Raw genomic sequence first — 15,292 nt, forward strand, 5'->3', positions numbered from 1 at the left:
CACAATTCGATTCCACGGGGAAGTAAATTATGTTATATTATTATTTTTTTATCAAAGTTTCGTGAATTCTACTGACAATTCAGAAGGACTTTAAATGACACGAAATCTTCATTCCGATTTTCCAAGGGTACGTATTCATTACTACATAGAACCTGTACATAGTTATGTTCTTTCGTAAACAATGTCGTCAAACATTAAAAAATTATGGAGACTATTCTATCAATTTTGCATGATAATGTTAAAATTATGTGATATTTGTATCGAAAACATAAATCTGTGTATGAATAAAGCACATTTGAAATAGTTATCTACAAACAAGCAATTTAGTGAAATATGGCGCATTTCCTGCCGTCATTGAGGCCATGAATTGTTTGAGGAACTCATGTATCCATGTTCTCCAGTTTCTAAATGCGCGTCAAAGACGTGTGATTATTGCCTGTGCTTGTTCCGTAAAAGAAAACGGTCATATCATAACATTAACCAAGGGCACTTAACTCCGTAGCAACAATTTTGTTTCAAAATGGCGTCTAATGTTGAATATTACGAAAAGCAGAAAGAATTACAAGATAAAATAAATAAGAGGTACACATTTCTTTATGATTTTTTCAGATATAGAGTGTAGACGTATTTCAAACAATATGCAAACATAATATCACGTCGACAGTCTTTAATTGTTCGAATAGGATATAAGATACGTGATTTGCAGGTGCTTGAGAGTTGAGTCCCAATCAGCCGATTGTCGAATAGATTTGTGTCGTCTTACAGACAGGTGCAGGGTTTCAGATTTGTTAGTTTTCTAGACCATTGACTGATTGTCCCCCAAAATGCCTGAAGATAATTTACGGATTTGGTAATGACATAGAAGAATAAATGTTATAGAAAATGATGAAAATTGTTCTCAGTCCTAATCCCATTTGTCTCCAGCACAGTCCCAGATATATTGACATTTCTGCATTAAGACTTCCTGTTGCCCTACTCGCCGACATGCTTCAATTTAAAGTTTTATTTCGTACACCAACTGATTTGTTATCCTGATTTGTCAGCACTCCATGACGTATTTGGTAGACTTCTGGGTTTCATATATGACACACATGCTTCAACATGTTCAATCAACCAGTGATCAACATGACGAATACAAGATATGGTCACATATTTGTCGTGCATGTAATTTTATGCATCATTTTTACCATCATAATATTTATTGTAATTTTGTAATTCATATCTGAATAACGCTGTTGGAATTCTGAGTCAGAATAGGTCCCATTCAACCTATGCAGGTCATAAGGCTGAGTTGATTGGCTGGTCAGATTTGGTGACTTGGTTGATAGTGTGTCATCTACTCCAATCGAGTGGATCGCTGTTCACAATGTTCATCACTGAATTGCCTGGTTCAATTTCGATTATTACAGGCTGCCGTCATATGGGTGGAATATTGCTGAGGGCAGCATTAATCAACAAACAAACATATCTAAGTAATATTAATAACGAAAGAGTATGTTCATGTAAGTTCATTACGGATATCAATACCATCTGTGTTATTAAGGCTGATAAATCATAGCTGTGTACTGCTCCACTTTTACTACATCTGCCTGTCACTTATACATTGCTATGATTCACTTACAATTACATTCGAATAGAGTCCAGTGTTGATTTTTCACCGGCCTTCACAACCTTTGTCAGAGGGCATGTTACAGAATATTGTCGAATTGATAATACCTCCTAGCTACAAAATGTTTATCTTTAAGTACACCACATATTTTGATTGAAAATATATTTTGCCTAAAGTTAGGATCCAGTCAGCATGAAACGGTCAAGTTAAGTGCCACAGCGGCTGTTGTAAACAACCCCGATGTGTATCCAGATGCATAACTGAATAGGAATCATATTTTGTTTTCAGTGAGCAAGAGAGGCTCAGGTTGGACCAACAGTTGAAAGCATATTTTCAGTCTGACCAGAGATTGTGAGTACTGGCATGAAGATGTATTAGTATACATGATATGAGACTTTTGATTACTTGGCATGCAAAAGCAGACATTCTTTGTAAACATGGTAAACCCAAAATAATTTTGCTGGAAATGTCCACATTATTTGTTTGCATGGTTGGTAATTTTGAACCAAATCATATATTGACAGAGAAAGGGGATTATTCAAACCATATACATGATATAAGCTGCTTGAGTATTTTTTAGTTATGAAAGTCCCTCTTGTGCATGTTGTGGTCAATTCATCCAAAACCATTTTTCCATAAATATTTGTTATGGGGAGTTCCCTGAGCATGCTGAGTTCGTGTGTTTGTAAACACTGTGATCAATGGATTGTTGGGTCCAGATTCAAGAATGGATAGGCCTCCATCATTGCTGGAATATTGATATGCAATGATGAGAGCAGCATTAAATATGAAAAAAACCTAAAACAACAACCCTGTTTTCTTGAGGATCTTTTGGTTCAAAATTTGAAAGAAAAAGAGGTCAGCTTTTGCCTGTAGTGTTTCACATATCATGGCTTGTGTTTCAATAGAGGCAAGCTGAAGGCTGTACGGCTACATAACTATTGGAAGAAGATTTGTGAGGATGAACGTCGTAGCAAGCAGAGGAATGAACAGATCCGCCGAGAGTTTGAGAGGATCGATACACACATGGCATCCCTTGGCTCCCGGACAGAGAAGCTCAGAATATTAAAGGTTCACAAGTTATCAAGTCAAATAATAAATTCAGAACTAATTCATAATAATTATACCTACTTTTATATATTCAAATTTTGTTGACACCGTTTTCATTATTTTCACCAGAACTATTACTGTATTCGACGTAATAAGTGCCCCGCTCTAATAAGCGCCCACAGCGATATTTGCTAATATATTGGCTAGTGAACAATCCCAGTTAGCGCCCCTTCCAAATGATCAATGTACACAAGACTTATTTATTCGTGTAAAATACGTGTGTTATATGCATTCTTGATTATGGGAAATTAAATTCTGGAAAAATATATCTGTCGTATATAAACATTTCAGGCTGTCAGCATAAACCACGAAATTTACGATCTTTCAACTCTGTTCTTTTTCACCAAAATAATGTTCTAATAAGAGCCCCCTATTTCTAATTTTGAGAGCGCCCTGGGCGCTTATTATGTCGAATACGGTACTATTTATCTACTATGTCTGGTATACCATGAAGCTTTAGTGAAGCTTGTTCAGTTATCCTATATATTATTATTAAATCAAAAGGGTGTCCGTAAGTAGCTTTTGTCACATCTTCCAAGGAACAACCTTTCAAAATTCTGCGAGGGAGGGACAGAGTGGAGGGAGCCTGGATTCTTGAAGACAGGATATGTTTTCAATGACTGATTGAAGAAGACTTCAAGACATAGATTTAATTCCTCTTTCTTCCACTCCCTGCTCAAGGTTAATCTCCAGTCCAGGTTGGAGTATTGCTTACTGCAGCATTCTTGTGAGATTCTGTTTTGTTATTTCATTGACAGAAAGAGTATGAGGATTACATAGAGAGGACCTACCCCCAGTGGAGGGAGCTCTGTCAGGCCAAGATGGCAGGGCCAAAGGTACGCAGATAGATAATTATATATATTGTGTTATATATAATGGTTTCGACAGACGTAGACTCATGATTCTTTTGGAAGAAAATCAAACAACTGGCCTATTGTTTTGTTATCCTTGACTGTTGAGAAAAACACTGATGTAAAACGATGGAATGCTAACATTCAGTATTTTGTATGCCATTATCATGATTATGTAGACAATGTAGCTCAGTTAACAAATGTTTGTTACTTTCATAATGTTGATTATCATACAGCTATCAAAACCAAGGGGTCTGTTGGTAACACTATTTCAACATCTGAGGATAAGAGGTGAAAAATTACTGAAAAATATTTCTGTAACTGTTCTTTTTAAAGAAAATACCCTTTCACTCAGAATTCCAGCAGGTGGTTTGAGAATGCTTGAAATTACAGTTTTTCAGTTGATAAACAGTTAAGTAAACAAATGGAAGTTAAAGTCTGGCCTAAGCTAAACAGTCCATGGCCCAGTTTCATAAAGTGATCTTTGTGATAGCATGATTGTAACTACAATGCTTGAATGTTTTGGAACAGGATCATGTTTCTCAATCTAAGAATTACAGTTTCTAATTTGTGTTCAGCCTGATGCCACTGTGCCTGATGGTCAGATTGGCAGCCCTCGCGAGGAGACAGACCCAATAGCTGAAAAAGTAAAGCTGCAGATGTCACAGATTGTCAACAATAAATCCCCAACCAAGCCACCCAGCAACATTATGAACATCCGAGCTGTGGGAGCATCCCATTCAGCTTCTACAAGTGCTGCTCCTGTGACGACCCACCAAACTTACTCAGTCTCTCAACAGTCCTACATGGCTTCTCAACAGCATCACACAGCCTCCCAGCAAACATACCCTGGGTCACAACATGCATCATCAGTCAATCAGCAGAGCTACGGAGGGACACAGCCTGCTTCATCCACCCCCCAGCACTCTTTACCATCAGCTCAGCCGGTCACAGATTCTCATCACACATACATGAACACTCAGCCATCACAGGCCACACAGATCCAGCCTCCAGAAGCTTTTGCTAATTCATCGTCAGGTCATGTTGCTGACACATCTGCAGAGCGGGACAGCGACATGGTGGGTAAGGGGATTCAGTCTGAGACACCCCGTGATGTGAGCAGGGTGTCAAATACTCTCTCAGACACACCCCGTGACAGGAGTGAAGATGGTGGACCATTGCCGGTACAGAACATAAGTATACAGAGAAAGGTGGCAAGCCCTGCACAGGGGGCAGGTAAGACAGGCGATAATTCAAGATAAGAATATCATTGTCATGATATATTTTTTTTAAGAGCTTGCTGGAAGTAATAGAAAAAATGAAATTGTAAATGATGTATGTCATTTCTAAATCTTATTCCTTTTCAGTTTCAGCCATGCAGCCTGAAGTTGATGAAGATGATGTGGACTTTGGCAGTGATGTTGACCTCCCACTGAGTGATACTCAGGGTCAGGCACCTGTACAACTAAGGGAGAGAACTGTGTCAGGGGGAGATGACTCTGTCTCCGCGTCAAAGCCTTTTGCTAGAGGATCCAGTTTTCACTCATCAAAACGATGGAGGTATGAGATTAATGATAGTCATAGTGGTATGATATATTCATGATTATGGCTGTGTATTTTGGGAATCATGAGTAATCTGTACCTTCTGTTTAACGAGTATGAACGTGTATGTATTCATGATTGATCTCTACCTGTTGTTTACATGGTGTAGCGAGTTGCCTCTGTGTGTATGTATTCATCCTTGATCTCTATATGTTGTTCAGCGAGTATGGATCTTAGTGTGTGTATTCATGATTGATCTCTACTTGTTGTTTAGCGAGTATGGATGTGTGAAGCCAGAACTGACATTGGAGGGAATGCTGTTCCTACTTAAAGTTGTGCAGGAGGATTTCCCCCAAGCCTTTGCTACAGACGGCTACTACAGATCCTACAGACCAGACTCTTCTGCCAGGTTGGAGATCATACAGTGAGTGCACCGACATACATCTTCTCTCTCGCCACTTGTTTCACAGGGGCGGTCGGGTAGCCTAGTGGTTAAAGCGTTCGCTCGTCACGCCAAAGACTCGGGTTCGATTCCCGACATGGGTACTATGTGTGAAGCCCATTTCTGGTGTCCCCGCCGTGATATTGCTGGAATATTGCTAAAAGCGGCGTAAAACCAAACTCACTCACTCACTCACTTGTTTCACATGGTGATACAGGATTATCACCTACACTTGATAGTGAAAGTATACTTAGAACTGTGAAGTTCACAAAGGGCGTATATATTAGCAGTGTAACGGTTGATGGAACAATCGATATTAGCCATTTTTATTAGGCTCTATTTCCACACCACACAGGGGCATGCTCAAAGCACTATACTATTATTACCCCAGTCAGTGGATCAGTGTGAACTTTCATTCTCAGCTCCCTAGGGAGTACACAACTCAAACAGCCTGTCAGGTGCTAAAAGTTTAACTGTCACATTACCATCTTTTCCTACTGGGTACTCATAAGCTGGGTGAACAGAGGCATATTCGAAACAGTCACTTGCCTAAGGAGACACTGCATGTGCTACATGTCCTTCAGTGTGCGGCAGGACGGAAACCCTAGAAACTCTCAGGAGTCCAGCAGTTACCCATCATTACTCTCCGTGACCAACGTTGCTAAACTTCGCCAGATTTGTGACCTATGTGCTGTAAACAGGACCATGTGCCACCACAAATGCCATCACTACTTACATGAGGCACTCATTACCTGATTTCTTTGTACTGAAATACTTTATTTAAGAGTTTCTGAAATGTCCTTCATTCTGTGTATGTGATGTTTCAGGAAAGCCAACAGCAAGAGTGACCTGGAGACGTTTGATCTGAATCAAGTGAGCATGCTGGTGCTGGAGCAGATGATCCTAGTGGTGATGAGTCTGAAGGATGGCTACTTGTTGTCTGACAGCCTTCTGGACCAGGCCGAGAACACTGCTCTCTCACAGCACGCCATCAAGTCAGTGCTAGTATTAATTAAACACAAAACTCTTTACAGATCATATTATAGGCCTCATTGTTTTAATTGTGCATTGGTTTGTTGTTAGACATCACACACAGCAATAGTCTAGCTATATGATGGCAGTCTGTAAAAAATTGAGTCTGGACCATACAATCAAGTGATTGACATGAGCATCGATTTAAACAATAGGGATATGGTGACATGCATAAACCAAGTCAGCGAGTCTGACCACCCGATCCTGTTAGTCGCCTCTTACAACAAGCATAACGTTTTAATTATTTTTATGACAGATATGCTTGTCACTTTTCAGCCTGCATGTAAAAAATAATTTGGAGGCAAATATCTTGAAACCAAAAGCTATTACATTTTTAAGTATTTGAAGATTATTATTCTGACAGATTGTGGTGAATGATTCAACTTTATTGTCATGATGGTACTATCAGATATGAGAGTATTGGGCACCCATTGTAGGCAGCAGTTATCTCCTGATGGGCAGACATTGTGGGATGGCTTGTTCAACCACTTCTCCCTGCTTCTGCAATACAAGGTGATGGAGCCGAAGGAAATTGCAGCTATTTTTGTGCCCTGCATCGTGGAGGATGGGTCACTAAAACAAAAGAAGGTTGGTACAAGTTGTACAAGTTTTTCAGTGACATATATCAAGTACACCATGGACACTCACTTCCACAGTGGTTTAGAATTCAAGGCGACTTGGTCATTGACCGCTACTAAAATCAAATGGCTCTCTATGTCCAAGCTATACCTTGTCCAGACTGTTGGTCACTTCGTCAAGCTCTGCTTAGGTGACAAATGAACTGCAAACTTCACTGTACTGAAATTCAGCTCTGGAAACATTTTCCTAACATCCCACCATAAGCATCATCACAACAATTTGTCTTCTTTCCTTCTTGACTGGTCACAGGCTTATTCACAAATTAATGTCTTTGGCTTCATCTGCAACAAGAAAGTACAGCGCAAAGGCATTGGAACTAGTGGTGCCAGGGTTAAAAAAGAAAAAGAGGGGGCCCTTGGTTCTTAGCTACAGTGTTATATCAATATTACCAAATGAAAGCTGGCAGAGCTGTGTGGTAAAGGAATAACGTGTCTTGTGCAGGCCTACCAGTTGGTTACCCGACTACTGACGAGGATGAGTGGGGATGAGACAGATGATGCCTCTTCCCTGGCCTCCCCGGTACGCCAACCCGCGCCCCACACACCCAAGGCTGATGTCAACAGTGGCACATATGATGGCAAGGGTGAGTGGGTTCGTCAGTTGTTGAGAGTGGGTCGGTTGTTGAGTGAGTGAGGGATGGAGGATGGCTTTTGCTTTGGTTAGCTGTATTACTATCTCATGGCTGTCTTGTTTCAGGTAGACTTCATGAGCTAAATACAGCTAGTCCGCAATACAGTTCCGACTTTATCACAGATTGGAGAAAGGGCTTTTATTTTGAGTCCAAACAATAACGAAAACTGCCAAGCACCATGAAAATGGCACCATGGTGTGAAAAAGTTTCATAGATTGTGATGTTACGGATTTGCATGTGGAATGTAAAATTATTTATCTGCGTTGCTACGAACAGTGTTTTGATCACTTCTTTGCCTCTCTCATTTAGTTCCACCACTGAAGTTTGGCAGCCTGCTGGAGAAACCCCTCACAGATGACGAGTCCACCAGCTTCTTCAGTAGTGCACCGCGAGAGAAAATGCCGCTAAATGGTAACTATGGGAGTAGATATCTTGGACAGATAACCACTGAAGTGTCTTGGAGATGAATTCTTCTGTCTAATTATAAAAACTCCAGTAGGATTACTGGGTTAGACCTATGCTTGTCTTAATGATCAGGTAGTCAGGCTCACTGACATGGATGATAGCGTGTCTTTGTTACCCGATGATGTGGGATGTTGCTCGTAATATCAATCATTTGATCAGTCTGCGACTCAAGCCAGTAGTCTGAAGCCTGCGTTTAGTAAAATTCTGTTCAGTCTAGTAAGCTCAGATATATTAGTCCATAGATAATAACATTAAAATTGGCCGAAAATGATGCTAGGAGCTAAGTTTCGGCTAGTAGCCTCAAAAGTGTTTTGACACAGACTGTTATATTGTCTGGTCCAGACTTGATTGTTTACAGGCTGTAATAGTGTAGCTTAGAGCTGCCCAGTTCTGTGATGGTTTGTGTTGCTCCTCCAGAAACTGATGCCTACAAGAACATGTTGAGTGGAACAATAAACAGCCAGCGCAGCAGACCCCTGGTGGAGGAGGAAGAGGAGGATACAGATGATGATGTCGAGAAACAGTTTGCCTCTGTGTTGTCTCCCCGCACTCCAGCAAGCAACAGGTAGGAGGAGTGGGGAGAAGAGGAGGGTAGGGGAGAAATGGGTAATGAAGTATTGGAGAAGAGGATGGGGAAGGAGAGGGGGAAAGGGAGATAGAAAAAGGGTGCACAATGATGATGATGTTGATATACTGTCTTGTTCCCCTGCACTTAAGCTAGCAACAGACAGGAGGATGTGAGGGTCTGGTTATGATGGGGGGAAAACTGATAGACACAGTGTTGTGCAAAGCGCTCCCGTTAGCAATAGCTAGGAGGAGGGAGAGCATGAAGGGGGACAATGATCATGTCGAGGAACAATTTTCCTCAGTCTTGTCCCTCCGCACTCCAGCTAGCAATAGGTGATGATGTTCAGAAACAGTTTGCCATGGCTTGTACCCACCTCTGGCAAGCCACATGTGGAAGGAGGTAATGGGAGAGGAGGGGTAGGAAACAGGAGGTAGGTACACATGATGATATTCAGAAACAGTTTACCTCAATCTGGTCCCCCTGCACTCCAGCTAGCAGCAGGTGGGAAGATGAGGAAGGATATGGGGGAGGGGGCACGGATGATGATGTGGAGGAAACATTTGCAGTAGTCTTGTCACCCCAAATTCCCAGCTAGCAACAGGTATAGGGTGAATACCCAGGAGGAGGGAATGGCAGGGAGGATGGGGGAGGGGGGAGGGGGCAGGGATGATGATGTGGAGGAAACATTTGCTGTTGTCTTGTCACCCCAAATTCCCAGCTAGCAACAGGTATAGGGTGAATACCCAGGAGGAGGGAATGGCAGGGAGGATGGGGGAGGGGGGAGGGGGCAGGGATGATGATGTGGAGGAAACATTTGCTGCAGTCTTGTCACCCCAAATTCCCAGCTAGCAACAGGTATAGGGTGAATACCCGGGAGGAGGGGGGAGGGGGCAGGGATGATGATGTGAAGGAAACATTTGCTGTTGTCTTGTCACCCCAAATTCCCAGCTAGCAACAGGTATAGGGTGAATACCCTGGAGGAGGGGGAATGGCAGGGAGGATGGGGGAGGGGGCAGGGATGATGATGTGGAGGAAACATTTGCTGTAGTCTTGTCACCCCAAATTCCCAGCTAGCAACAGGTATAGGGTGAATACCCTGGAGGAGGGGGAATGGCAGGGAGGATGGGGGAGGGGGCACGGATGATGATGTGGAGGAAACATTTGCTGTAGTCTTGTCACCCCAAATTCCCAGCTAGCAACAGGTATAGGGTGAATACCTGGCAGGCGGGTAATGGCAGGGAGGATGGGGTGAGGGGACACGGATGATGATGTAGAGAACTTGAGAGGAATGGGATTGATAAGCAATACTGTGGAAAAAATATTGCATCAGTGGTCAAGAAACTGCAGTAATACTATGAAAAGTTAATTTTTTATGTTAAAGCAATCTTGTTGTGTTCAACATTTCCAGTTGTGTAATGATGCTCTGTTGCCTACTGTTTGAATCAAATAAGACACATCTGTAAGTGGAATACCAAGAATAAGTTTGGGGATGGAGAATATTTACATTGATTCATGGTTACTGTCAAATTTTGATACCATATTAGGTTGTTGATGTTTCCAAATAGTTCATCTCTGATCAAAACCGACAGATTTATGATACACTGTTGAGTTATTTTGGTCTAATTATTATTTGTAGCTTGGTTTAGCTCAGGTTAGTGTTTTAATGTCCGTAAACATTGTTAATCAGTAGGTAGTGTTGTGAAAGTAGTATTCTAGATCTCTTCTGTGGGAAAACATGAAAAAATCTGTGATGAACCAACACTGTAATGTGAGCTCAGTAGTATAAGGTGCTGCAATATGCTGTGCAGAGATTTGTCCCTTAACTGTGCCAGGATCTGCTTTTGTGTTTCCTGAATTTTTGACAGAAGCCTTCTTGTGCTTGTGGTGAATTTGTATCACCTGCATCACTTTGGGCTTCCTCCCACATAAGCTGACAAACTGCAATATACCTTTAATCATTGCTCATCAGCATCCTTTGAAGAAGCTTCCATATGGGTTATAGGGGCCTGGTGGTAATTGGAGACTAGGTGTGTGATATTTTAACTTCAGTGTTGCATAAACTTCAGTGACTGAGGTCACGTGATAACCAAATATGGGATAATAGTCTCGAGCCAAATGTTACAACGCGTACACTTGAGCAGACTCATGAATATAACTCATGAATATTAATTAGACCGTTCACTACGTTAACAGATCGTTATTATAACAGAAACAAACATATTTTTTCCATGTAAATCTAAAATGATATTATTTGTTATTAATTGTCCGGTGAAACAATTCATAATTCATCATATTATGAATACGTAAACTTGTAATGTGTGTGAAAAGTCGTACTAAAATACGCTATTTGAAGGGGGCGTGGCCTAAATGCAAATGTCCGATTGGGATTTTAAATTTTCCGGACCCCTGCTTCAGTCACTAATCAATTGACATACAATACAATATAACTTCTTGATACAGAATTTATTTTAAGATTGAGAGTGAGAGTGAATATAGTAGTATAAAATATACTTTGTGTGGAGTGTTATCAAGAGAACTTCAAAACTGATATCATGCCTGAAAAATTCTAACATACCCAGTGCTTATTAGAGACCTGGTGCTTATTAAAGACCGAGCAGTTGATGAGTTGTACGATGCTTCATACCCAGTGCTTGTTGGAGACCTGTGCCTATCAGAACCGGTGCTTATTTATAGAGAAAATATGGACGCTGAAATACTGTTTTACCAACTCCGTCATTTAGATTATTAGTCACTGATTCTTCTCTCTATATATGTTATGTTTATTTTTACATCACAGCTGCTAGGTAAATATGAGTTATTTTTCATCTTGTTGCTACTGTCTGAGTAGACATGCTAGGCGTTCTTCCATCTTTTATCACACAGAGTGTTTACACCAGGTAAGGTATGTGATGGAGGTCAGATCATGTCAAACCATCCTCAACCTTTCAGCATCCCAGAGGCAACGGCAAACTTTGACACACAAAGTAAGCCGCCCCAGATCGAAGATGACGACGTGTCGGAGATGAGCAGCCCTACAGCAGCAAATAGTCCTGTGTATGTCCCAACAGCAATACAGCCGAGGTACCCGTCACACTGCTGTTGTCATGCTGCATGTTTGTACTGGTGTCACAGCGCTGTTGTCTGGCTTTTAGCTAATACTGCGTCATACAGCTTTGATCAGTGCTGACAGTAATGCTCTGCTGTTGTTGATGATGCTGTTGTGTGTACTGATGTAACAACTGATGTCAGTGCTGATCTATAGTAGCTATGGCTGTTGAATTTGACTACTACTATTTGCATGTATGTCAGATCTAACATGGCAGCAGGTTTCATGTTGGCTTACTGCTAACTTTTTTGTTGTCCTTGTTTGTATTCTGAAATGTATAAATCAGAATTTTGCTCCTTTCCATCGCTGTTCAATGTTAACCCTGCATGTTTTGTTTGCATCCAACTTAACATTTTGCCTAATTACTAAATGTTTTTTGTGTGAAACAATAATATAAGGCCAGACCAAGTAAATTTCTCGTTTTGTGTAAATTTATTGGTCATTATGCCAAGGGGTAGAAAAAAGAAATTCAGGGTTGTTTTGAGAGTAATTTCCTGATGAACAATTTTAAATAATAATTTCATCCAGGGAACAGTATTTATTCTTTTCTAAATTTTAACTTTTCAAAATTTTAATTAGACACAGCAGTAATTATTGTAAAACAAAAAGTGAATTGGTCTGGTGATGTAAGGCATGTTAATTGTATATTCGTGTATATTGAATCACAAGCTGATATAATCATAATTATTAGATAACAAATTGTATTCATTCCGTTTAATCATTTCTTATTCATCATCATGATCATACACATTTCCTATGCATGATGCTTTCAGAAATTTCGTTGCTTATGTTGTTTATCAATATACTAAATTATACATAAGGCTCCCATGGTATATCATGGTATATATAAGTAATTGTTAAAAAACGACTCTGAGGTCTTGACTGAGCATGTAAAGCCTGGGAAAAAGGAAATTGCTGAGGGACGACTTTCTGACCAAAATAAAAGTCTGAAACATCATTTATCAACAATTTTATGTTTCAAACATACTGTCCTTGAACCTTAGGAAATGGATGTAAAAAATATCTTGCTGGGGTACACATACTTAGAGGAGATTCTTAAAAGCATTTTGGTTTATCAGCACCTCTTGCCTAATGGTTCACTCCCGCCTTTGTTTGGCACTGAGACATGTATGATATATATCTGTCAGCTCATTAGTTTTATTTCTGTTCCAGGTCAACAATGAACTCAACAGGTTCAAGCCAGCCACCCAAGAGAATAGGTACAGTAGCAACAGATGGATATTTACGGTGGATCCCAAGGGGATTCTGGGTAGAATAGGTACAGTAGCAACAGATGGATATTTACGGTGGATCCCAAGGGGATTCTGGGTAGAATAGGTACAGTCGCAACAGATGGATATTTACGGTGGATCCAAAGGGGATTCTGGGTAGAATAGATACAGTCGCAACAGATGGATATTTACGGTGGATCCAAAGGGGATTCTGGGTAGAATAGGTACAGTCGCAACAGATGGATATTTACGGTGGATCCCAAAGGGATTCTGGGTAGAATAGGTACAGTCGCAACAGATGGATATTTACGGTGGATCCCAAGGGGATTCTGGGTAGAATAGGTACAGTAGCAACAGATGGATATTTGGGATGGATCCCAAGGGGATTCTGGGTAGAATAGGTACAGTCGCAACAGATGGATATTTACGGTGGATCCAAAGGGGATTCTGGGTAAAATAGGTACAGTCGCAACAGATGGATATTTACGGTGGATCCCAAGGGGATTCTGGGTAGAATAGGTACAGAAGAACAGATAGGGAGTCTGGGGGTGGATCCAAAGGGGGTTCTGGGTTGGAATAGGTCCTCTAATGTATGTTTTAAGAGGCGCAATATGACCGGATGGTCAGACTCGGTGACTTCATCGATTTGCCCCAGCCCTAACAAACTGCTGCTATTTCAAACCCTTTTTACTAAAATGTAAGTATTTTTTTATTAATTTCAGCGGGAATAAAGATCAGCTCTGACCTTGACACAGATTCTGAGCTTGATGTTCTAGCAGCCAGCAAGAAACGACAGAATTCGGAGGAACAGGAGGATGACTTCGACTTCTATGGCTGATTCTTGTGGATTCACCTGTTCACCCAGATCACATATATCAGTATAGCTCTAGTCTAGTCTTCTTGATTAGTTGGTGCATTTAGTCCATACATCTCAAGTATGTTGTTAAATGTTGACGTCTCATCAGCACACATTAACATGCCACAGAAACCAGAAAATTCAGTTAGCACTGGATTCACTGTGTCGTCTTTGAGTCTCAGTCATTGCTGGATGTGTCTTATAGTTAGCCATTGACCTCATTCCACATGTTGTGTAGTCCCAAAACAAGGTATAAATTTTCATGGTATATTTAGCGCCAGTGCAGGCAGTTCAAATATGTCAGCTCTCCTTATTTCCACCTTTCTATGTGCTGATGTATAAAATATGTCCCATACATTAAAGATTGTGGGGGAACGAGTGGCCCAGTCATCTAAGGTGCCGCGATTCACTGTGCAGAGTTGTGTCCCTTGGGCACGCCAGAAACCTATGATTGTGGGTTCGAATCCCGGTTCGCCCTGATTGTTTCTGGGTTTGTCAGCACCATACCTGTGCTCATGGGTTTCACTGAAGTGGTAAACATCCGAGACCTGCATCACTTTGGGCTTTCCTCCCACATTAAGCTGACATGCCGTGATATAACTGGAATACTGTTAAAAGCGGCGTTAAACCCAACTCACTCACTCACTCACTCATTAAAGATTGTAGCCATGACACACTGCTTCTGTGGCCATCCCAGTTCCAGAGCAGATACAGACAGAGCTTGCCTGTAGAAGATGTGTGAACAACGGGACAGCATCCCTAATCTCATTACCGTCGAGACCTGCAGCTGTTTTGGTACAAGCTTTGTTTAACAGAAGACAAGATATGTTTATTTCAAAATTTGGTTTGTTTTGTGTGATATATTCCATTACATACAGCAATGTGTATTTCTTCTGGTTTGTTTTGTGCGATACATGAAATAAGATGTGTTTCATTGGGACATAATTTGGTCACGTTACTTTAGGTCTTCTCGCCTTTGGGTAACTCACAATGGTTTCCTTTAAGATTGTGATACTTATGGCATGGCACAGGGTCTATCTACCAACTTGGTTATTTGAAGGTCCATTGGTCTGAACAAAAGGTACACGTTCAGTCAGTCCACTTTAGATTTAGGGGCTTTGTTAAAAAGTTTCCCTTTTCAGTGCTGAATTACAGCAATTCTGAACATTTGTTTGTGTGGGTCCTAGTTTATCTAGCTGTCCTCATCAC

General features: G+C 40.9%; 1 protein-coding gene across 3 annotated transcripts; it reads left to right on the forward strand.

Moving 5' to 3' along the window:
- Window positions 1–508: 508 nt before the first annotated feature.
- Window positions 509–14,579, forward strand: LOC124119613. Of its 3 annotated transcripts, none has more exons than XM_046482178.2 (15): window positions 509–582; window positions 1,898–1,960; window positions 2,518–2,680; window positions 3,478–3,555; window positions 4,149–4,806; window positions 4,938–5,130; window positions 5,387–5,536; window positions 6,382–6,549; window positions 7,024–7,174; window positions 7,667–7,808; window positions 8,166–8,267; window positions 8,739–8,886; window positions 11,839–11,970; window positions 13,169–13,215; window positions 13,950–14,579. In XM_046482178.2, exons 1-15 carry the CDS (start codon window positions 521–523, stop codon window positions 14,063–14,065), a joined length of 2,373 nt encoding a protein of 790 aa, XP_046338134.2. In that variant the 5' UTR covers window positions 509–520; the 3' UTR covers window positions 14,066–14,579. The 3 variants fall into 3 exon arrangements, with proteins under 3 accessions (XP_046338134.2, XP_046338152.2, XP_046338143.2); XM_046482196.2 differs by lacking the exon at window positions 11,839–11,970 and adding an exon at window positions 11,687–11,693 and having other exon boundaries at window positions 513–582; window positions 13,950–14,038; XM_046482187.2 differs by lacking the exon at window positions 11,839–11,970 and having other exon boundaries at window positions 513–582.
- Window positions 14,580–15,292: the final 713 nt, after the last annotated feature.

This window comes from Haliotis rufescens, unplaced genomic scaffold (genome assembly GCF_023055435.1).
Source record: "Haliotis rufescens isolate VD_foot unplaced genomic scaffold, xgHalRufe1.0.p SCAF_3, whole genome shotgun sequence".
NCBI lineage: Eukaryota > Metazoa > Mollusca > Gastropoda > Lepetellida > Haliotidae > Haliotis > Haliotis rufescens.